We start from the raw sequence: 25,302 nt of genomic DNA on the forward strand, positions 1-25,302 counted from the left end.
TAGTAGTAAATATAGGAGGGACAGGGGAGTGTGGCCGGAAAATTGGTATTACTTATTACAAAGTGGGAGGGATTAGGCGAGGATGAATTAAGGGTTTAAGGAGTGGCATTCACCCACCCACAAAAAAGTATGCCATTTGCTGTTCACAAACTGCACTTCTATAGTTACTACATCCAAAAAGGACCAAAACAGCTGTAAATGCACTCCTGCTCAGACCTGGAGTAAGTCTCGAAGCACACATTGCCAATCATCAGAACTGCAACACTCACCCTTAAAAAATAATGGAGGTAGAGACTGAAAATAAAATATAGACAATGTTAAAATAAATAAATGTATTTCAACTTTTAAACTTGTAAACGGTGAATTGCCAAACACAGTACATTTACTGCAAAGGGCCCGATTGCAATCTCGTTAAGAAAGTATACCGACAAAATCTGTTCAGGAATGTCCGAGCCTGTGTTCTGAACTTGGACACAGGCTCCCATAAGGGGTGGGTGGGGAAACCCTTACACTCTATGGTGGGCACCCCATGGTGCCTGCCACTCTGCACATGGCTGGAAAGGGGGCCCCATGGGTACCCCCAAGGGCCAGATTCAGAGGGCCCTGGGAGAAGAGGGGCCTGCTATGGGCCCCAAAAGACCAATTTCAGCAGCCCTTTCGTTCTGAGCAAACTGATTCGGAAAGGCTGTTAGAATCGGTCATCGTACTCGCTCATTTGGAAACCAAGTTCACAAAGCTATACAAATCGGCTCTGGAAAGGCTCGACTTGTCCCAACGGTTTCCAGGTATCATACGTGGTCGTTCAGGACTGGGAATGAGTCGGTCAGAAACAAGGGCTCCGGATCAGATTTGGCAAACCCACATCCGATTCAGAGCTCTTCCAAACAACATCGGAATCGACCCCAAAGTGTGAGGGTAAATTTACAAATGCAGATTTTACTCAGATGTAAAATGTACGTTCCTGAACAGGGCCCTTTGAGTTTTACATTTCACATGGTACTATTGCACCTGTGCTCACAACATGTGGAATGTACGCCAATAGCCTGCTCATCATGACACAGAGAATCTAATAAATGGAGTGGAGATTGAAAGCAATTTAGTTAAATAGCAACATTTTAACTAAAGTTTCCAAAATCCACAATATTCATAAATTACTTTTGAGTTGAAAAAATGTGTTCAAAAGGGCTGCATAATACACTACATAGAGCAAGGACTTTAATGTGACAGGCTATGCGACAGTAGGGAACGTACAATCCCTCAGCAGACAACCAGTCATACAGTCCCTATAGAGGAATTGTGTCTGGAGTGTGAATCTGTGTGGGTGTGAGCCCTTGCGTTTGGTTCTGTAACCTTCACAACCACTGGCACCTTGAGCACCGCTCTGACTAGCTGGCACAATAAGCATCAGATCAGGACCACTCAAGAAGATTCAGCAACACTGACACATTCACTATACGTCCTGGTACACAAGGGTAGCACACTGGAATACAAAAGCAATTGTTATCTGCAATAGTTGGAAACTTGTTATTCAGCCTTCAGCTTCCTGATGCACTAACTGGCATTCTCCAAATTTCATCAGCCGTGGCCCTCTGGATCATTAGGTGTGCTCTGGCCGACAGAGTCCTGGATGATCGTGTCATTAGAAGCAACAAGATACATATTGGCAGGGGCGGTGGATGAGATTTTAAAGTGGTGAGGCGCAAAGTGATTTGCATAGAGCACCGTAGCGACAGAGCGCAGGGAGCGACCTCAAAAGGTGAGTTTGGGGGTGTTACACCCCCCCCCCCCCCCCCACCCCCAAGAAAATTTTGAAAAAAAAGAAAATCGTGCATTTTCAAGCAAATTTGAGAAAGCAGGAAGGTTAATAAAGCAATTGTGAAAGTGCAGTTATTACATTAATAGATGGCATAACATAGGTAGCTGCTTATTCAGTATAACCACAGAGCTTCATACATTCCGTCCTATTACGCTCAGGTGCTGAATTCAGACTATAAGACTTTCATGGAAATCTCCGCTCTAAGAGTAGAAGAAGTTGCACAGCAGTGTAATGGTTGCCAGGCAAATTGGTCCCCATATACACTGGAAAGTGTTGTCGCTAGTACTCAGGCTCAGCCAAAAGTGCAAGGGTGGATGCAAATTTGAGAGCCCACGTACCACCTACACGATGACTTAATTTAAATTATTTAAGTCTCATAAGACTAGAGTACTCTTTAAATAAACATCTGACATGAGTGTCCTGGTACACAGGAGAGTAAATATTGAGAATGTCCAACAAGCCACAGTGCTGTCACGTGGCCGGCATCTCTCTATTGGGGAGGGGGCAGGGCCGGGGAATCTCAATCCGTCACACGTCTTTCTGATGTATTTGCAGGGACGTGGGGAGTGGGGACTAGGGGACGAGTCCTGCTGCTCTCCATAGGGACGGTAGGGCTGGGGCAGTCGGTCACATTTCCAATTTTCTCTGCTCCCTCTTTGCAGGCCCGTAGCTATGGGGAACAGCGAGGCATGTCAGGCTGTCCTCTGCCAGGCCAGTGCGGGGTGGGCACTCACTCAGTCAAACACCAGGCTGCTGCCTCCACGGACTGCAGTCAGTAGAAAGATGGGCCTGGCAGAGTAAATCCCACACCAGGCCACTGCTTCTGATGGAGGGACTGGACAGACACTCCTGTGTCCGGCTGGCCTCAGACCGCGCCAGTCATATTCGGCCTCGTGCTTTGAACTGACAGTGTGACTTGGATAGCGCCGTTCACAGGTCACTATGGCGCTCGTGGGAGGACACTACTAAAGCTTGGGTAGAGCTATCCCCATGCCGGTCCATAGCTTCTTGAGTACCAGGACAGGGGAACATACACTTCTGAAACAGGCAGTTGTCCCCGGATTTAAAAATGAATAAGTAAATACACAAATACATGGCAGGGTTTGAATCCGAACAAAAGATTAAAGGTTATGTTTTTACAGGAAACTTTATATTTGATCTCCGACTCCTAGCAAGGCTTCCACTGAAGTGTAAATTAAAGATTTGGTACAATTAACTGGCCAGCAGTTTCCAAATTGGAGGCATAGTGTGGACACGCTAGCCCAAAGCCAAAGAAAGGAAGGAGGGTATTTCTGTCTTGAATTTGTTCTTGCTTCGCATCTAATGAAAAGTGAGCTCATACTACTGCAATGTCCTGTCTGCACCAAGAGAGTCTCCAGGAAATCATCAGAGACTCTGATCTGATAGCCCTGGCATAGTAGCTACAAATCCATTCTCATTTCTGTGCATTGCTGAGCCTGAAGGGTTCATAATCTTTCACCATTTAGACAGGACTTGTGTGCAGTGTTACCCTTTATGGCTTGGCTCAACACTCACCCAGTGGTTTCTGGGAATATTTTGAGCAAAAACATGCACTCTTTCATCCTCAACAGAACTACCTTTGTGAGATACTAGTTTAATTCACAAATCAGTGGGAACTGCTCTTTCTACTTTCCTAAGTTTATTCCTAAATATGTAGTGGCAAATAGTATATTGAGAGGTTTCTGTTTCGGTTTTACCCAGGCCCCACTTCCGAAAAAACTGAACTGAGGTTGTTACTCACTAAAAGAAGAAATCAAGTACTTCGTGATGATGAGGACGGCCGACGGGTCGAGAAAGAAAGGCAACAAACAGGCAGCAATTAATTAAGCAAAGGCAACCACAGGCTGCCGGCGGTGATGCGCACACTGTCTCCACTCGACTCCACACACAACCACGAGGCAAGTCGGAGTGAACCGGATCCAACGACAGCAGCGCCGCGCGCCAATGGCCAATCACTGCATAACTACAAGAAGTCAGACACAGTGATTGGCCATTGTGCACTGCGGCTGAGCCACCCACGCGTGGCATCCAATATGGATTGCCCCTGCTCTGCGGCGCGGTGACCAGCCAATCCTGGCGCTGCATGCAGCGCCAGGATTGGCTTGGAGGGCACACTAACTGCTCACCCTGTCGCCCTTTTAACGCCAGGGCTGCCGCACGAATAAACCTGCACACCCCCCTAGTCACTAGCTAATGTGGGGGGACTTAATGCGCATGCTCGGGCAAGTTTCTGCCCCAAGCTGTATATGCGCGTTCTAAAAAAGAGGACTCGTCTCGACTCTCGTTTCAGTCGGGTGCTGCCCGGCGGCGCTCGGATAAATATTATGAAGTTATTTACAATACACTGTGAGTCAGGAACATTTATTTAAATGATTTTACTTGGCAGCCGCGTGTCCATGGGCTGGTGGGGCTACGCCCCTCCGCCCCAATGGACGCACCGCGCCTGCATATTGGAATTAGGATGGGGCTGTTTCTCTTCCTTTTCACAGAACGCAAATCCTACAGTGTTTGTCATTTTGTCAGAATCCATTCCTGATAATTGCACACTACACATTATCCAACAGTGGTGGATGGTTCTTTGTGAGATTGCCACTCGTGCAGCTCAAGATGCAGTGTCACTTGCCACAGCTATTCCAACTGTCTTTCATGGGACAGGAGGAGGAGGCTCAGGATGGTCCAACACATGCAGTTTTCGGTGTTCTGTTAATGAGCCCACCTTTTTCTTTAGCCTTCTCCTTCCTGTCATTTGTTGGGAAACAACCGTGGCTAATGTGGGCACTCCAACTCGCGGTGAGGGATGGAGGTTTCCAAACTATGCAGGCACGAGCTCCCCCTTTATGTTCTATAGTTGTGTAAGGGGTGGTACACGTCCAAACCTAGGCCAGTTACACCCACTTCCAGGCAGAAGGTAATGCTCTTTACATAACAAGGCCCAAAATGTTCATCACAAAAGTTTAAGGTTTTTCACATGATCACTCCAGTCAGAAAAAATGATTTCTATATAACTTAATAGATTGACTAGCGCTTTATCAGTTTCATAAAAAAAAGAAACCAAAGACTTAGAGGAAATAAACACATCTGATTTTTATTAGTAAGTCATTGAGTACCAACAAAGGGTCAGTGGAAACAAACAAGTAAGGAAATTAAATCACAGTAATTGAAGGACTAGGAGAAAGTCACCACTCAAGCCCAACAAAATATAGTTCAGTAGCACATATCATACAACATTTATACAAAATAACAATAAGTAGCATTTACAGTATGCAACATGTGCTTAATTTTGAGGTGCGAAACGAGAGTCAACAGGACGAGGTACACATCCTCATGGAGGCGACGAAACATTACATACTGTACAACCCAAGGTGCCATAACTTGGAAAACCGATGTAGAGTGGAGATCGTTGACCTCGAAAATTATAGGAGGAAAATGTACATATGACTTATTTCAATGGAGACTATTTGCACATCTATAGGCTACTCTGGAAATCAATATGAAGGGTCCATAAATGCAGCCCTGGGGGCATATTTGGGGCTTAGGGAGCAATTCCTAAAATGCAGGCAAAAAACAAAGAAAATGGTAAGCTATTCAATAGGGTCTCTTTTGGGAGTTTGGCTTCATTCCATCTTGGTCAGCGGCCTCACTTCCACAGGGGTAATACATTTGGAGCGATGGGATAAGGATGATTGAGCCTATGAATCCAAAGAATCAACCAGAGTGTGTATGGTTCAAGTAAATGAACCTTCTCCACTCAAAGTTTCCAGATGCGGCTATTACCTTAACCCAGTTTTGCAACCAAAATATATATACAAGTGGCCAATCTATTAATTTCACCACCATCTGTACTCTTCTCAATTGATGAGATAAAGTTCTCAGGCAGCTAAGTCAGTGCAGTTCATGCACCATATCTGGCATACACCAAGGATTAACACACTGGGCAAATTGGGGTGGTGTAATGCTCTGGCAGTCCTTATTCTATGCCCTGGCAACGGCCGAAGTTAGCTAGTAGAGGTAGTGTGTTGCTCGCATAGCTCCACATGCAATGCTTTGGGATGTATGACGGTACAACGCGTGGTACCGTTACAACGCAGGTTTTACAACGCAAGTCGTTACAACGACTTGCGTTGGGGGGCGCTGGATAGTGAATAGTTTAATTTACAATTCCAACTCCAGTCCCCGTGGATATTAGGGAAGGTGTTGGATAGTAAATTAAACTATTCCCTATCCTAGAGCGCCCTCCAGCAAAAGTCGTTGTAACGACTTTTGTTGTTAAACCTGCGTTGTAATGGTACAGCATTGTAAGGGTTTCGTTGTAAAGGATGTTCCCCAATGCTTTGGTACTTCACTAAGCAGACTAGAACGATTCAGTGGAATTTGAAAGGCCAGGTGGTAAGAAAGTGTTTGGAGACCATTTCAGAATAGTAAAAGATTCTTTTTAGTGGTCTTAAATATTGGACCCCACAGGGTTCTGAGGTATTTTAAATGCTCAGGTTCAGCGCAGAGTTGGTAGAGGAGGCACAATGAGAGACGTGGCATTGATGTCATAGGGCAACTTTTCCATTCTTAAGTATTCTCTTAAAGTGCTGTTACCCAACAAAAGAAAGGAACTGGCTCTTGGACACTGAAATAGGCTTTTAATGTTAAAAGCAAATCGCCCCTTATTTCACCAGGACAGCTAATCAGTCTGTTTTGGTGCTTCAGCAGCAGACTAAATATCAACTGAGAGAGAGGGTTCATGACAACTACCTTGGTTTTCTTAAAGCAATTTCTTCACATATGTTGTACCTTCCTATTGTTGTGGTTTTAATTAAATAATGCAATAATTACATTATTCCCCCAAGGAGTAAGGATGGTTTAAAGTTTTGATTAATGCGTTCATGAAGTGTCTTACTAACTTATTACAAATTATGGAAGCATAAAAATGAGAACACCAGAATACATATTACATTGTGTTGAAAAATACATCCTCAGGCACATATCCTTTTAGTGTGCGTGGTCTGTCTCTAATATACGCTACTCTCAGAGACTAACAGAACATACACCCATAGTCAGTGGTACATTATGCAATCAAGGACATAGAAAGCTTAGGAATGTGCATAGAGAATTCCTAGTGCATCCCTCAAAGAAATGAGTGTGGTCATCACTTGTTGCTTCATCGTCTACATGCAGTTGCTCACCACATACAGTTGCAAAAGATTTGGGTCATCAGTTTTCTCTAGGAGACTTTTGTCAGTGTTAGACAAGCATGATTAAAAGGCACAGTAACAGAAATCCATTGAGCTGCGTGAAATTACAAGAAGGTCTGAGGAACAGCAAACTACCTGAGGGAGAAAGGTTAACACACCCGTAAGAGCGAATTTTTACAAAAGGATCCAGGAACTTTTCATAAACATATGGCTTTTAGTAATTAATACCCATGCATACTTGTAGGCTTCCTTTTTACAATTAACATTTTAGATCAACTTGGCTTTCAAGAGATTATTTCCACTGGCGAGCTGTTGTAGATGCCCTCCCCTATACATGGGCATCTAGTGAAACCTTTTACATGGGTAATCTATGCAAGCCATGTGCCTTAATCAGAGCAATACAAAAATACTGTAATTATTTCATGAACGGCATGCCCTAATATTTGTAAGACAGACGGTTGTGAAAGACTGCAGATTTGGAGTGTTGTTAGAGATAAATGCATCAGCAACTGAACAAGTGTTCCTTTTTTTAAACAAAATATCTAACAATTTGGATCAATGTATAGCGCTGAATCATGGATTTTGCAGTGGTGGTGAGGGGATTCATGTGCACGTTTTGTTAGGGTAGCAAGTAGTCAAAAGCAAGCACATACCACTGGTGTTAGACATTGAAGCAGGGACCTTTGTGTGTAGACCGAAATTGGCGACCTGATCTAGAGCATGCTGGGAAAGTATAATCTACCAAAAAGCAGTAGTAACACAATTTCTCCCCCCACAAGTGCAATTTTCACAATGGTATTTCCTCCAGCGGCAAACCCTCCCTGTAGAAATGTCTCCTATGTGGTAAATTATGTAACCAGCTGTCTTAAAGGGGTAGTGTGAAATTTTTAAAATTTTTTTTTTAATTCTCTCTGCATTTCACAGAAATACTTTTTAGAACATTATTTATACTTCAATGGTATTTAAGCGCTGTCCCTTAATTTTCCACAAAATACCATTTCAATTTATACAAGTCTAGAAAATACATTAAATGGTACAAATCCACATGCAAGGATCTATCTCAGAAACATGAACCCCAGCAGAATAAATTGTGCTCACAATCAGGCTATGTTTCAAATGTACCGCAGCCCCCAACGTATATCCTAAGTGTGCATAAGAATGACCCCTTAAACACTCAAGGTCTGTGTTCACCATGACATTCAGCAAACCATGATTCCTCCTTAAAGCAATGTTAGTTTCTTTCACTGAGCATGTGAGAATGAAAAAAATCAAGAATAGCAGAAATGAAAAGCACCTTGTTCCAGACGAGGGAGCGAACCCGTAATCATGAAAACACCTTAAAACACGAATCAACATTTCGGTTAACAGAAATCAAAATAATCTCTCACACACATCCTATGGTGTGGTTGAGGCAGGTTTAGTAATCCTAGCTTGTATACATATTGGAACTAGTGGATTATCTCCATGTAGTGTGTGGGTATAGGTTCCTAGCAGGGGCTGGTTTCGGGAGATGGGGTATGGCAGTGACATACCACCTCTTTGAGCAATTAGCAGGATACATTTCACGGTTAGAAACATTATTTTTTTTTAACAGACAGATTATTGCTAATGGGTGAATGATGGACACAGGCATTTACAAAATTTGGGAGGAAAATTCCGAAGTGCCACTTTGAACTGCAGATTCTGAAATAAGACTGTTTCAGAACAATAAGAAATTATACATTTCTCAAGCCATACCTAGAGCAATTCTTTGGTTTTTCCACACGTTAACCTTATGATGACTTTACTACACTTTTGTTATCATGAGCAGGCTGTATTTCTTGCACGGGAGCTATGTTATCATGAGTGATGCATCCCATTTGCTAAGGACAGTACAATGACCACGTTCCCCAGAATAATGTCCATGTGGTAATGAACACGGTGCTAGGGCTATTTTTGGTCTAAAAACAGACCATATGAAATTGAGTTCAGGAAATTTCTAACAAAAACCAGAAGGTCTACAAAAGGTCTAATTTTGGTAATTACTGTAGTTAAAGAACGTTATAGTGGGTGGCCAACAATGCTTTAGTTGGAGGGAAAATATCAAATTCTGGTTAGGAAATTGCCAGATGGAAAATAGCTTTGTTTTGGAGCATTGAAACTGGGCTCTAGAAGGTCATTAAACTTGCCTCTTAGAACCTTTCAGAGAACATTTCAGCGTACTTTATGTATGGAGAACTTTGCATTAGATGCTAACGAAAATGCATGCAGAATTTAGGTAAAGCATCGGCGATTAATGTTGTTTCAGGAGGGCCTAATCCATGCCGAATTTTCAGATTTTAATTTTCTGCCCTGCCCTTAATGTTGTATGTTTAAAAAATAAAAATGTTCTTCTAACTAATTCAACCCCATCAGCAGTAGGTTTTAGCAGTGGTTCAATGTGACAAATACATTTTGACCAATAATTTACTGTAAATGATTGGGTTCAGTCTGTATAAAAATAACTTCCTACAAACCCAATTTCGTATCTCACAGAAATGTGCAATAGTTTTGGGATCCTGTGCCATGTGCATTTTTATGGCAAGCCTCCCCAATATGGCTCAAGAAATATTACGTACATTTCTACCACTTCCATTAGGATTACATTTTTCTGGATTAGACTACAACAAACTGGTCTGTGCTTTGATGTGATTTTTAGCCTTTACAAAAGTGTTGACAAGCAGTCTACAAAATTGACACATCAAGAAAGGTATAGCCAGTTCGACAAAGGGTCCTCTGCCTAATAGTGTTGTAGACTGCCTTACAGGTTTGTGCGTGGTCTACAATTTTTGCGACAAGTTTTTAAGTAGGCGAATAAAAGTTTGATCAATCTACCTGAGCAGTACTTTTCGTACTTGGGGGAATCCAGGAGTCCTAGCTCTTATAGTGAGTATTTGTTAACAAGGGAAAGAATAAGAGTGATTATGGAATGCATTTACAGACTCACTGGTGGCAACCTCCCCATCGAAAAGAATCATTATGAAGCCGGCATTATAGCACTGGTCAGAAGTCACTCTTCTTTCTGCCACGTTTCTGGTGCTTTATAATATATTCAAGTCATCTCATCTTCGAGATAAGCAAAGAATAGACAACCTGCGGCATTTCGGACATGGCTGCTTGTGAAATGGTAAGTGTAGACTGTAGGTCTACTGAGCCTGGACTTTCTTTCAGCCGGAGATGGCTCAGACCCTTTTCTGTGCATTAGTAGGAGGTAATGTAAATTATGACGCCTTCGGAAATACAGTAGATGTTGCTCCCATAAGTCACTCAAGTAAACCACTCAAGCTATCCCACATGCAAAACTGTACCTTAAACCCTTCTTTTTTGTAGAATAGTGACTTGTGAAAAGGGGCTTTTCCCACAACACCAAGTATAGTCAGTGAGAACACAAGAAAATAGATGGCATATAGTGGTTCATAAGTATACCTCTTTCCCCGCCCTTTATTTTAGGGCAAGAAACTAAAAAATAAAACCGATAAAGACAGGCTTGATTCTCCCAGGGATCCTGGATACCGATGTAAACTGGTTTCTGATTTTTTTTTTCTTGATGACCACAGATAAAATCATCTGCAGAAGATCAGCACCACACTGCTTCTACACAAGACGCCAAAGTTCCTGGAGCTTCCTGGGACCAAGGATGCCTCTCCAGTGGTGGATCAGGCATAAGTCTCCTCTCCTGGGTAACACTTGCAGCAGCCAACGTTGGAGAAATCAATTCCTGGCTGCTGATCCTGCTCATCGAGAAGCACGTTGGATGGCTTGTCCCACTGACTGATGATGTCTTCCACTCGACTGATGTACAGCAAGCATAAGAGTACTCCCAGAAACTGCACAACAAAAGGAAACACAAATATTTATTTCAGGAAGAGTCCAAGACATAGAAAGAAATCCCTTTAACAATAAGCAGTATTACTACACAGTTCAGCTTTGTATCCTAGGTGAAAGAGTAAAGAAATGAGTCCTATTTAGGTCACAAAAATTGGAAATGACCAGCTCCCCTTATTGGTAAATCCCAACATGAATGAAACGTGCCTGTTTGCTTCCTAGGGGGGTGGGAAGTATATGCAATTTACTCACCTAATTCAAGTGTTTACAGTCATCACTTTTTCTTGTTGTCAGGTGAGCTGCACTAAGTGGTGCGAGTATGCCCTTAAGTGGGTCTCATGCTGCGCCTCCCGAAAGAGTCTCAACGCAGAAACATGTCTGGGGTTGATTGAAGGGGAATGGGCCCTGGCTGTATTGTTTTTGGGGAAGGACAAAGGTTGATTGGCCTGTAGTTGGACTCCTTCTGTAATTGCACGTAAGAGCTGAAAAATGATGGAATGGAGTGCACACAAAGTAATTACTAGTGCTCTAAAATAATTTAAGCAATTCCATCCATTACATCTTTGCTGTCTGAACCTATGTGCAGTAAGTCCATGGCTGCCAGCATGATGTGAGCTGTGCAATAATCAGCACACATGTCTCTTACCCTCATTTTGTATTCCTAAATATTTAATTTCTAAAGAAAATGTAGTAATTCCTTTAAAAAGTAACAATTCAACAATGTCAAAGCAGCCTCCAAGGTCTAGACTGAGTTTATCTGAAAACACCAAGAGGTTTGTGACCCCTCTTCCCAGCTCATGACCTGAAATTTGGGCTTTCATTTATTTATTTTTATTACAGGCCACCAGCACCTGTTTTTTCTCTCCAGGTGCTGCACAAATGTTCCTTCCCTTTAATTTCCCCGTTTGCTTCTCCCCTCCACTTCACCTTCGCACCCTCGCTCCCCCCAAACTTTGACATCGTTACCTCCGTTTTAGCATCTTAATAGGTGAATCGGGTGGGGGGCAGGGCACTGGAGGTGTGAATACAGAAGCCCTCTACCCCTACATCCCACTAACATCGCAAGCAGCATGGAGGAGAAGGAATAGGTCAGTCGTAGACTTTCCATAGCTCTGACCAGACAACTGCATTGCTCCTTAAAGATCCCCGATCTACTATTAGATGGCAATGTGAGAGGGTGTAACTCCTTTATGTGATTATATTCCTCATTCACACATAGTGCATACAACAGTGTCATAAAGCAAACCACACTTCTCTCAGTCACGCGTAAAAGGTGTAGCACAGCAGAAGCACACCCCACTCAGTGAGGCGTGTCAGCGATTGACATTCAGCCCTGGGCACATCAGGGCTTAAAACTGAAGCACCCAGGTCTAAAGCAATCAGTGACGCTCTCTCGTCACGAGGGGACGAGCCAAAAGGTGAATTTCCAGGCTGAAGAGATCATGCGCACAGGAGCTGTAACCTCCCCAGCCCTGCAAAGTACAGCCATTTAGTGCATATATAGTTCATGGCTTCCTGTTCTGAAAATAGAGTGTTTGTCAGGCTGACCTTTGCTCAGCCTGACAGACATTCTTTATAGTGGCCAAAAGGTAAGGGAGCGTGGCCAGTCAGCCCATGAGGATGGGGCGCAGCTGTAAGTTACCACCCTAGCTCAGTAGATGGTAACTTTTCAATGCTTTGCAACTGTATTGCAGCCAAAAACCTTGATTAATACCATATCATTGGTTGCCTGTAAAAAGCGGATACTGTTTAAGACACTAGTGTTGACTCAGAGCCTTTCACAACATGGGGCCTCAATACCTGAATAAAAGGCTCCTCGTTCACTACTGCCCCCTTAAAACGCAGTGATCCTCACGGGCCATCTTTTTAAAACCCTCTCAAGATCAAATTAGTGAAAAGAGGAGAACACTTCTTTTCTGGCAATAAGGGCGTAGAACGATCTTCCCCTAGTGATGAGGCAAAAAGGCAAATTAAGCTGCTTCCAGAATACTGTTGAAGACACCTTTATTTAGTGCCGATTAAGCCTTTGGCATAGCTTTGTCTCCTGCTGCTTTCAGGGCCGAGATGCTCTGAGGCAGATAAAATAAATAAAAATACCCAATTGCTACTTTGGCGGGGAAACCCTAAATACGCCTCTTTTAAATAGTAATTGGTTATGCCTTTCTAAACCCATTTTGAAATTTGCTAACAGTGCTGAATTAGAACCTGGGTTTAGTTCATTTAAAAAAGCCTTTTGCAGTCTCATACCTCGTGATGTAACAAATCGAAGGCTCTGCGTCCGCAAAATGACTTTGTACATCAGGTCACCAGGTTCCCCAATTGTTATTCATATTTTTTTATTTTTTATTTTGAAGGTTTTTATGTAGCGCGAACAAGACTCATGTGAGTAACAGAGTGCTTTACAAGTCAAATGTGGCAAGCAAGTAATAACATAACATGATCTAAGTGAAAAAGATATACACAGTTCATAATCGTAGAGACAACACTAACAGAAGATCAACTATGGAGCGAAAAAAAAAACATACGTAAAACAGTAGCAAAGCAGTTAGAGGTCACATGATTTTAGCCATGAGTTTGTTTTCACTTTTTTTAAAGCGGCCGAGGAAGGGTTCATTCTCGTTTCACTGGGCAAAGCATTCCAGATCCTGGGAGCCATCCCAGAAAAGGATCGGTTATAGTTTTTTTTTTTTAACAAATCGTTGTGGTTTTAGAAGAAGAGTCTTGGCACTCCTGGAGGCTCTAATGCCCGCAGAGAGCACCAGTTTCTGCGCTAGGTAGTGTGGGGTGTTGTAGTGGAGGACCTTGTACGTCATGCAAGCGATTTTCAGTTGGATTCTGGCTTCAAACGGTAACCAATTGATGGCTTTCAAGTCTGGGGATATGTGAGAGTTTCTCTTAGAGCCCATGATGAGTGTCGCAGCTGAGTTGATCGTGACTCTTAGTGGGGCTGTCGAGGACCTTGGGAGGCCACATAAGGTTGCCACCCAATAATCCTTGTGAGGGATTACTAAGACTTGAACTGCTTGTTTGAAATCATAGGTGGGCAGAAAGGGTTTCAGTTTACGCAGGGTCCTCATGTGGAAGTTAGATCCTTTTGTGGCAGCGCTGATCTGTTTCTACATGGTTAGCTTACTGTCAAGTGTTACCCCTAGTGATTTTGCTGAGTCCACAACGAGAGGTTGACCATTAAGGGCTGTTAGGTGCTTCATATAATCCAGGATAGTGGGAGTTTTGTTGGGAGGAGCGATTAAGAGGAATTCCGTTTTGAGGGAGTTTAGTTTCAGATGGTTTTCGGCCAGCTAAGTGGGTTTTTTGAAGAGTGGAGTTGAGCGATTTGATGTCGTCAAGTGAGTGGATCTTGATGTAGATTTGGGTGTCGTCGGCATACATGTGGAAGTGAATCTTGGCGAGGCGGAGAAGATCGGTAAGAGGTTCCATAACATGGTTGAAAAGGGTGGGTGAGAGGGAGGAGCCTTGCGGAACTCCTAGAGTGACTGGCAAGGGGTTGGACAGGGATTGGTTGACCTTGAATCTTTGGGATCCATTTTGGAGGAAAGAGGTGAACCAGTTAAATACAATTCCAGACATACCCATTCTGTGTTTCAGGAGATCAAGCAGGTTTTCGTGTTTGACGGTGTCGAAGGCGGATGACAGGTAGATTAGGATTAGTAGACCGGCTTCGTTTTGGTCTAGGATTTTCAGAGCGTCGTCTAATATATGGGTCATGGCTGATTTAGTGCTGTGATCTGCTCTGAAGCCTGATTGGAATTGGTTGAGGAGGCTGAATTGATCAATGCGGTTGTTCAGCTGAGTGTTAACGCATTTTTCCAGGAGTTTGGCTAGCATAGGAATGTTAGAGATCGGACAATAGTTATTTAGGTCCGAGGGGCCAGCTGCCGGTTTCTTTAGGATTGGCGAAACCTGACCCGATTTCAGGATTTCTGGGATAGATCCTAGACGGAGGGACGCATTAATGATCTTGGTCCACAGGGGTAGGACCAGAGGAATAAAGTATTTTAGGTAGTTCGCCGGGAGTGGGTCTGTGAAATGATTGGAGGGTTTCAAAGCGGTTAGCGTCTTTAAAATGGTATCTTCACTGTAGGTGTTTAAGTGGGACCAGGTACCATTGTTTTTTAGTTTACATTTTGGGAGGACCATAGATTGGACACCTGCCCAGGGCCGTGATGGGTTATTTTCCAAGTCTGAGATGGATAGGAGGTCTTTGAGATTTAATGGATTCCGTCTTAGAAGTGAAGGAGGCAAATTCATCAGAATTGGGTAAAGAAATAGGTATAGCACTAGGGAGACTTGGTAAGCTCTTGGTCTGGGCTTTGATAAGATCGAATAGCCTTTTGGGGCAGTTCTTGGCTAGGTCTAGTTGAGACCTGAAGAAGACTGTTTTAGCTTTTCTGATCTTTCTGAAATAAGCATTTCTGGAGATTCTAAGAAGCTTGAGATGGTCAGCTCAGGACTCTGCCCTCCATCGTCGTTCACAAGCTCTAAGAGAACGTCATAGATAACATGGCCCGCAGCAGTACATCTTAAGCAAATTGTCAACAGCAGATGTACATTATAAATTGGTATTATGTATTTTTCATTGCTTTTCTCAAGGATAGAGAAATGTCGACAGCTCCAGAACAGCAGAGGCATAAAATGCATGGACCTCATGGAGGAAAAGTTGATAACCTGGGCAGTGTTAATTCCGAAGAACATTTATCACTATTTCTCTTGTCAAACTACCCCACTAAAAAACCCACAATTTTTTCATGACTTTGGAGAGCCACTAAGATAAGATCAAATGTAATTAAACTAGAAATTTGTGTTGGCTCTGCCTTTCTATCACTGGTCAAATTAGCCACTGGTGAGATGTCCTGTTTGGCGGTGTTGTCCGACTGGCCTTGCTTTTGTCTGGTAGCACTTTGAATTTTAGGATCTGTAGTTCTGGTTGTAAAGCATGCCGACTGCTGTCAGCAAGGGCTGTGGCTGTTCGCGTGTCTCACACCGAGTCGCTTGAAAACCAGGTGGATCTTCTCCACCTGCTTTTCTAAAAGCATCTTTTCTATGTATTCCGCTCTACCCTTATATGACTTGTCAACTTTACATCAGTGAAGGGTAGGTTCAGCTGCATGAAATGTATCCCATTAATTTTATTCTGCTGGGTCATGGATGTAGCTGTCAATATGGGAGAATGGCTCGAATGAAGAGGCAAAGCTCAGTTTGAGGTGTGGAGCTAATGAGCAGTCTATTCTTCAATGTAGCTCCCGTAGATTATATTAAAATGACCAGATTTCTCTTAACTGTTTTGTCTCATGTTTCACTCCCCAGTGCGCAGCAGCTTCCACTGAATACCCTTGTTTTGTGCACTGCCTTATTATAGCGAGTTAAAGCAACAAACAGAATGCACCTGCAGGCTTCCCTTTTTAATGTGTTAAAAAGGTGGAGCCAGCAATCAAACACTCAACAATTACCGCCACAAGTACAACATAGATACCTCTTCCCTTCTCCCCCCCACCCCCTCTGGTGTCCTCTCTCCCAATCAGCACTTTCCTCCCTCGAACGTCAATCACCTCAGTCTTCCAGTTTACTTCTTCCCACTATCCTGCTTAATTATTTCCCTCCTACTTTCTCCCCACCCGCCTTCATTTGTTATACATACCAATGAGACCATTTCACATGTGATCCAAAAAGCGAACATGACAGTAAGGCTGATCACGCAAAATTACTTTTTGGGTGTGGGGCGGCAGGGATTAGAAAAATTCATCCCTTTTCAAAGACTATTCACACCTAAGACATCTCACATCTCAATGATCACCCTCTTACAAAGAGCTGTTACTTCTGCTTCAACCAAACTCTGGAGTTTTAGCGCTGCCCATATCAAAGTTACACACTTCCTTGGTAATATGTTTTTTAAACAAATGAAGGTCCATGCACCCACAAACCTATATGTGTTTTTTTACAGGCCACTTGTAACTAAATTCCTGTTATTGCGCAATAACACCCTAATGTTTGGACTGATGATGATGCTTATTTTTCGACTCTGAAAGTGCACCAAGTTCTTCCATACAGGCCTCAGTCCCATTGCTCTGGCCCTTAAAAGGTGTAGGTCTAATAAGACTACCAACAATTGGAATAAGTTAACTTAATATAAGTCCCTGCCTAGTAAATGGTATCAGGGGTACCCAGGGCCTGTAAATTAAGTTTCCTCCCCGTGGACTGCAGCACTAATTGTGCCACTGCAAGTGTGACAAAGGAAAACAGGATTCCCAGCCATTGCAGGCTGGCAGAGCAGTTTAAAACTGCTAACTCAACATAGCCATTCAAACAAATGGCAATGTCCCAAACGTTCCTTTCTTTTTAATATGTATAAGTCATCCCAAGGCAGTACCACTGAGCCCTAAAGGCAGGGTGCGTTATAAGAAAAAGTTGGACATGCAGTTTTTAACTTGCATGTCCTGACAGTAAAAACCCTGTATTGGCTTATTTACTGCGGAAAGGCTGGTAGCCCCATTGGCGAGTAGGGAGTAACAAGCTGACAGCTCTGCATTACTACTTCTAAATGTGACTACTAAATATGGTACTTCAAGGCATCAAACTAATTGTTGCACTAACCCCGACTTGTTGATGAAGTCAAATTTAAGGAAATGTTATACAAACAGCAACTTTGTTACCTGAAGTCTCTGTTTACAGATGCACACAAGCTTCTGTCCTTCAAACAGACTTCCACCCTGCTGGGGGAAGGCGAGAACAACTCTTAGGAAGCCAAACAAGGGACCTGCAGAGGGAAGAATTGCAACTTCCCTTGACAGAATGGCCAAGAGTGAGTGGGAGCCCAAAAGGAGGGCTTCAAAAGGGAAGCCATCTTTGAATGACAAATGGTAATCACACAAGGAAGGGGCTGCTCTTTTTTTGTAGGCAAACAGGCTGACATCTTGGGCAGAGAGGGAGAAGCCGTTATCAACCTGGTTTTTCAAGGCGAGTGTAGCCGTACCTCTGGGTTGGCTAGGAAGTTCCACATAACATGAGAAGGGTCCTGCCATATTGAGTCGGCAGAATAATTCAATCTGTACTAGCCACATGCCAGACTTCACAAGAGGTCATCAAAAATTAAGAGGGGACCTAGATGTCACCACATATCCCAAGGGCTTGAAACATGCATAGAAATGCCACCCTCGTCACCTAGACCTCAGATCACATCAGAAGGAGGACTGCCCTGCTGTTCTCTGGACCGAGCAAAGTGAAGCCGCATCACAGAATATATGGCACCTGCTGTACCTTGGGCTATCAAAGAAAGGACTATGCCTGTGGTGCCCGGTTTGTGGAAAAGTCATCCCGGAGACCTAGACAGAGTTGGCTGAATCTCTGTTACAGATGAAGGACCACAAAAGCTGAGAAGAATGCACCCTTTTGAGCCCAGTCCTAAGAAACCTGAATACCACTGGATGCCGAGGTGAAGCCAAGGAGACGGAGTCCCAACACTCAAAAGTTGAACCAGAGTCAGCTGGACCCTGGACAGTCATCAAAGTGCAGTTTGGTCACCCAGCATGGAAGTCACTGCAAGTTAAAGGGAACCACTGGTTTTGCTGTAACAGGAGACTAGTAGACATCTGCCCCGGAGGGCAGAGTCACCCCCCCCCCCCCCTTCTTGCTTGAGCACTTCGAGGTGGCCTCAGGAAGACCTTGATACCAGCTCAGCATAATTGAGCATATTCAGCATCTTGCATTCCTTGAATCAGGACCACTGAATTGACTTCTATGTCAGTTTGCTCAGAGCACAGAACTGGACTGAATACTGCTTTTCCTTGCGAGGTAACTTTTCAGTTGGACCAGACTGGTCCCTCTGACTGGCCCCCTGTTGGCGTCGGCTCCCACAAGAGTGCCCATACCATATAGCTGTTTTAAAGTCACTTGTCATGGCTAACCCTAAACTGCGAGACACGTTGTTACCTAAAAATCCAAATCGCCGTAATCCTCTGGTAGATTTGAATCATTGAAGTGCGTATTTAAAAAGAAAAATGTAGCCTATTTTTGTAAAATGGTGTTGGATTTTTATTGTGTTGCATTTTCTTCTTATCTGTTTGAGTACTTCTTAATGCTTTGCACTTGATGACGCCTGACTGCTCTGAGCCAAAGCGACCCAGGACTGAGATAAGAGTTTACAAACAAACCTGACTGGACCTGATAAAGAATTGTGCATATTACATGGTGATGTCACTCAAACACAATATATTCCAAATTAGTTCAAAAGGATTTAAACTTGTTACTACAGACTCTTGCAGAGTAGTAGCAATGTCTATAGTAGTGTTCTTTAGGTAATTCAATGGTGCCTATTTTTTTCACCATAGACGATTGAAAGGCTTAGTTGGCAACAAGAAGATTTGAACCAGTGACCTTCATATTGCCTTCAGGTTGAAACCGTAAGATCATTAACCATATAAACTTAAAATATTATGTTGGCCAATTGCATCGTCAGGTAAGATTCTTTAGGGGGGTTAAGGGTTTTGCTTTAGAGGTCTCCAGTCATCCTGCAACTCTCAGTGAATAATACTTTATCTCAGGTTGGTAACGCACTTGTTACAGAAATCTGTGGATCTTAGGTTTGAATTATTATAAAATAACTTCGAGTTAATATGTTGCGTACTGCAAAACACGTGCAAAAGTCTGTAAATCACATGTTCAAATCCTGGTTAGACAGTGCAGTGTGTTCCATACCCTGCAGGTCATTAGTCGCTAACCCTGTATGTATTCAGTTGTTTTTGCAGCAGCTGCAAAAACCTAAATCTATCCAAAAAGGCATAAGCGTGTCCCTTCGGAGGTTCAACTCAAACTCGTAAAAATAAACTGAAAAGATAGAGCTTTGTATCATCTTCACAACTATTAATGTGAAAGAAATGCGCTACAAATCATATTATATTCATTTTATAAATGTAACTTCCAGGCATAACTTAGTGTGCAATGTGAAAAAATTCCTTACATGATAAACAGGTATAAGCTGATCAATGTGCATGTATCTGCCTATTATGTAAGAAATATATTAGGTTTACATTGAGGTGAGCAAATACGTGATTCTTTTATTATGTAATCTGGCCTCAATTACTATATCTAATTAGATGTAAATGATAATCTGTAAGATTCATATTCTTTGAATTAAACTGTGCTAAAAAGGTCAGAGTATGTTTTCTATGTTCATTCCATCACGTGACTGCCACTGTTTGGGTGCTGGGCTTAAAGCAACTTGGCGGTCATCGTAAACGAAACGCATGGAATTGGTCACCTTAAGATGAATAGACATCCACCACGTATTCCACTGCTGAGTAATAGCCTTGGGGTGCGGACACCTCTTTTATTTAGATATATGGAAAGGAATTTCTATGCCTATATGTCTATATCTATAGATATAAAGAGAGAAATAGAGGGATAGGAAATAGATGGTGAGATAGATATACATGTTTGGGTGCTTTCCTTACACAAAATGCAAAGGTATAAAAACACAGATTTCGCAGGATAATGAAACAAGGAAATGTTTCATCAGTAACTAAAATATGGTTCCCTATGAAATATGGATCTCAACATCATAATTTCAGCCCCCACACCACTCAGAGCTTTACCATTATTAATCCCACTAGGATAATGTGGCATATAGGACAATTATGCTGCAATGTTATACAAATTATGTAATAATGCAAGTTATGTTGCAGATTCTCTGGCAGGACTTGCATTAGAGCTCAACACAATATTTTCAGAAATCTGGAAATTGTAGCAAATGTGCCTCTTCCCTAATTATGTGCTAAATGTCGTAGCAACAGGATTGCATGAATCCACTGGCGCTCACCACTGTCCATTGCTTCATCAAATACCTATTTATGAAAGGGAAACCATACCTAAACATTCCAATTCCAATCAGGTTAGCTGCATTTTGCCATTTCAAGGTAACTTTCTCGAAATCAACATGCACTTTAAAAAGGCAGAATTGAAATATGTTTAGCATGGTCATATATTGCTATCTCAGGGTTCTGGTAATGCCACCAGAACACCCAAATGCAATTACATCTTTTGTATCATATTTTCTCTTTTAGTCCCCTTCTTCTATTTGTCAGTTCGCAATTTGTTTCTTCCCACCACAGCATGGGGCAACGGGTCAGTGGTGTACTTCAGCTATTGGCTTTCTTCACTGTGTTGGACGACATTTTGTATTTGCACCCACCCTTTTCTCATTATTTATAAATGATGCCCCCAAATACCTAGTAGTGTGCAGCCACGACTCTCCCAAGCTAGGAGGGCCTACTGTTCTGGCACTTTAATTTGCCAATGACACTATTTTAGTCTCACAAACTCCAAAAGGCCGTCAGAATTTGCTAGACACGTTTAGTATTTACTGCGCATCCAAAGGTCTAGAAATAAACACGAATAAAACAAAATATATAGCAGTAAAACCTCAAAATATTTAAGAGTAATATTACTCTTTTAGACCAGGGGCAAAAGTGTTTCGAATTTTAGCTACTTAGGAATTACACTGGAAATAAAATTGACATGGTTCTCCCAACTGCAAAAAAGTAGGTCAATCCGGATCCAAAATGCATCCCCAATACTGAAGAAACACAAGAGCAGCATTATTAAACTCTTCTCTCCAGCTCTAGAAGTTTATAAATATAGGGCCCAATCTGCTGCCCTATACGGAGCTGAACTAGGAGGGGGGTCTTGTGTAAGAATACCTTTGCGGGGGAGGAAAATAGGTTTCTTAGAAGCCTATTATGCCTCCCTGCAAGAACACCAATGATTCTCATTCTCATTGATCTAGATATGAAGCGCCTAGACCACCAAGCAATTTTAAGACCGTTGCTATTCTGGGTGCGCTTATGAACCACCCCAGAACTAATTAGGTATAGAGAAGGGCTAGAGGAGATTTTAGGGTTAGAACAGCCATGGGTTAAGCATGCACGTACATGGTTTTGCAGACTGGGGTTGAAACATCTTTGGGACAAGCCTTTTTCGATGATTCCATCTGTGAAAAGGTTACTGAAAAGTACTTTCTGGGCGTAGATGCAAAACAGCGTTGTCCAAAGCTCTGCAAATGGCAGGCTGACGCACCAGTTTATTTAAATAAAATCTCTCCAGTTATATGAACCTTATTTAGATGAAGTTCAGCCCTAACTAGCAAAATACTTGTACATTAACCCCTTCGATGCTGATGACGAGCTCAGCTCGTCATCACCCACGGGGGTCGTGTGCTGATGACGAGCTGAGCTCGTCATGAATATAGGACAAGAGGAGTTTTCCAGCACTGGGGGGGAAAACGCCTAGCATCCAAGTGGTTAAACTTCGGTATGGCATCTTGTATATTCGAGCCAACACAGCTAAATGGGGTTGTGTAACAGGAGAGTCAAATAATGACAGTTGTTTGTTATGTGATTTTAACACTTTCGAAAATGACTCCCACATACGTTTTTTTGCCCAGCATACGGTATTCACAGGAGCAAATGGCTCAAACTATTATGTTGGAACTTGGAAACTAGATTATGCTCCGATGCAATTAGAATTTTAAAATGAGACACCACACAGAAAATAGTTTTTAGCGTTAGTAGATTCTTATTTTCTGTCAATCTAATACGAACAAAGGAAGGCCTAAAATTTTAATACAGTACTCGTTTCGATGTGACTGACATATTCCACATGTTTATCTAGAGGCCAGTTGTAATCATGGGAACTGAACATTTCAATGGCACTTTATAGCACTTGCAGTTTATGATATGAGGAGACCCTTACATGAGCAGTTTTTCAATTTGCCTAGCATTATGCATACCCAAATCTAGCCTGGATGTATAATATTTTAATTAGTTATTTTACTTTTTAAATCTTTTTTTCAAATGGTTGTATCTGAAATTGTACTTGTTCTACAAATGCTTAATACATCATAGAGTTTGGTTATTTTATATATAATCTTGAATAGGAATACAATGCAAGCCAAAAGAAATGGCAATGTAATGGTGGGAATGCATTTCCTATTTTTATGAATGTTATTTATCTTACTGTGTATTTTTTATGGTTTCTAAAACCGAATAAAGATGACTGAATTTGAACCTTTCCAAATCCACCTAAAAGTAGATCACCCTACTTTTATTTCTTTGTTTTTTACATTTTTTTTAGATGGATCATTTTATTTAATGTTTTGCAAATATGAACACTCATTAAGGCAGCACTTACATTTTTTGTAAAACTTTTTTTATTACTTTTGAACTTTTAATGCCTACTTCATAAGTTTGCACATAAATCTGTAGGCTTGCAAGGTGCAAAAACTATTATGGATCCTAATGCCTTTTTAAATGACTTTGTACTGTAACAGGTAATTTTATTGTTTTTTGCAGCACTTAAACGCATGTGTGTAACCTATTGGCTTGCCATTGTGGATTGTTTTTTAGGTCTCACCTAGGCAGCGTTTGCGCTCTCTTTTTGAGACATGCTGTATTCAGGTATAACTTGAAGCTCTGCCCATTTTCCACTCATCTTTTCAATTGGCTCCTATTACTGTCCTTTGTAAATGGTGGCTTTTGATTCATAAATAGGTTTAGTAGTCCCACCTTTTTTCCTTTTAGTAACCTCCCATTCAGACTACCCCTCTTACTTGTGTTGTTACTCTGTATTTTTTATTTACAGTCTCTGAGCACAATTCTCTTAAATGACTTTCTCCTATTGCAGGCACGACATGCTTTCCTGCAACCTGCACCCACTAGATTCTTTTAAGCGGTGCGGGCGTGCTTTATCTTATTTGGTGTTTTTTGTTTCATAATGATGGCCACGCCATGAACACTGCTCTCACAATAATATATATTTTTAAAGCTCAGCTGTTCTAAACAGCGCTTTAGGTTCTTTTTTTAAAACCAGAGGCATGCTTCAGGTTCAACAATCAAGAAAAGGAAATCCTGGGTCACTACCCAGGAAAAGCCCTGCACAGCCTAATCACTTGAATGAGTGTAATCAAAAAATCCGTATGTTATATTTACTGAAGCCGAAGCTTAGATTCAATACTTTTAACAAACGATCATAGTTCAACAAAGTAAAAATGAAACATTTAACACAATAGTGAAGATTTCTTCAATGGTTGCTTGTATTCTGGTTTATTTCTTATTCATGGAATTTGTTGCAGTTTCACAAAATCCAAAAAGAATGATAATTATTTATGGCTAAAAATCCCAATGCATTTCGGGCAATGCATTATGCCCTTCTTCAGGGGAATCTACAATTCATAATAATATGACATTTTAAAATGAATACAGCTAGGTACATATGGTTCACAATATTTAGGTCAGGAAAATACGATAGTGACTATATTGAGAGTTAAGTGCTTCAAAGAGAGCAAAACCACCAGATGAGGTAGTATTAGTGTGGGTGAGCTGAAAAAACGCGATCGAACATGCACCAAAAGGATTCCTGTAGTGTGCAATATTGTTAAAAAACGATGACTTGTATGTTAAAAAATGCTTCTTACGGGACTATCTGACTCCGTTAATGTGGTACCCTGTGGGTCACTTAGCCCGAATAAGTGGGGGGATGGCAAGTTGAGGATTCTACCCAATAGCTCTGATGAGATGAAAAACAGAGTGAGGTCGTGGTTCTATATTGAAAAACCTCATTCTAAAATGTATTCTCGATGCGGGAACTTACCTGTCGAGACTCTTAGCGTGGTCCGCGGGAGCAGAAGAGTTTCTTGCGAGGCGCCTGTGTCAAGAAGAGCTAACATTAGTTTAACGCCTCGGTGGACGTGTGTTAAACCTATTTGATGGAAACAGAAGGGAGAAAGAATGCCCCATAACTCACCGAGTAGACCGTTGGTGAACGCAGGGAAGTGGTTAGAGTCTGCTGTAGTGGACGAAAACCTCTGTGGTTCTAACGTTTGCGTAAATAGCGTGTTGGGAAATAGTGATGAAGAAAGGACTATACAAAACTAGGTGGTGGCCATCTTGGACAGGTGTGAAACTTACTATAGAGAACAAGAGGTGAAACCGAGTGAACAGTGGTGAATCGAAACACCGAAACTTTGAATGTTAAACAACAGTAATAATGACACTTCAGGTTTTGGTCCAATTACTCAATGTGAGCAAGAAAACAAGTGACATAGTAACAATTACGTACTTCAATGCTAATACTGATGAATAATCCTATGCATACAATAATCCAATGCATGAAGGTAAACAATGGTTCATAATCAGATCATTAACATGTACATGGAAAACCAGTCAAAGACTACACAGATGAGCCACTAAAGACAATGTCAGATTACAAAAAACATGCTAGCTCAAATTTGTCATTGAGTCCTGTCGGGGTGAGACTTTAAATGTACCAAATCCAATGTGTTTCGCGTTGCAATAGCACCTTGGTTATATCGCGCTCTGGGCTGGATTCCACAAGCTCAAGAACACTGAATCTTAGTTGTGCGATGTTGTGCTT

At 42.0% G+C, this 25,302-nt stretch overlaps 1 protein-coding gene across 1 annotated transcript in view; it reads right to left on the bottom strand.

Annotated features, from left to right (window-relative positions):
- Window positions 1-8,597: 8,597 nt before the first annotated feature.
- Window positions 8,598-25,302, bottom strand: part of TSPAN15 (tetraspanin 15) — a 175,203-nt gene continuing 158,498 nt past the window's right edge. The window contains exon 8 of the mRNA XM_086938647.1: window positions 8,598-10,865. Coding sequence (XP_086794773.1) covers window positions 10,695-10,865 — 171 coding nt within the window. The 3' untranslated portion in view covers window positions 8,598-10,694. The remainder of the gene's footprint in view (window positions 10,866-25,302) is intronic.

The sequence above is a fragment of the Lissotriton vulgaris genome, chromosome 9 (genome assembly GCF_964263255.1).
Source record: "Lissotriton vulgaris chromosome 9, aLisVul1.2, whole genome shotgun sequence".
NCBI lineage: Eukaryota > Metazoa > Chordata > Amphibia > Caudata > Salamandridae > Lissotriton > Lissotriton vulgaris.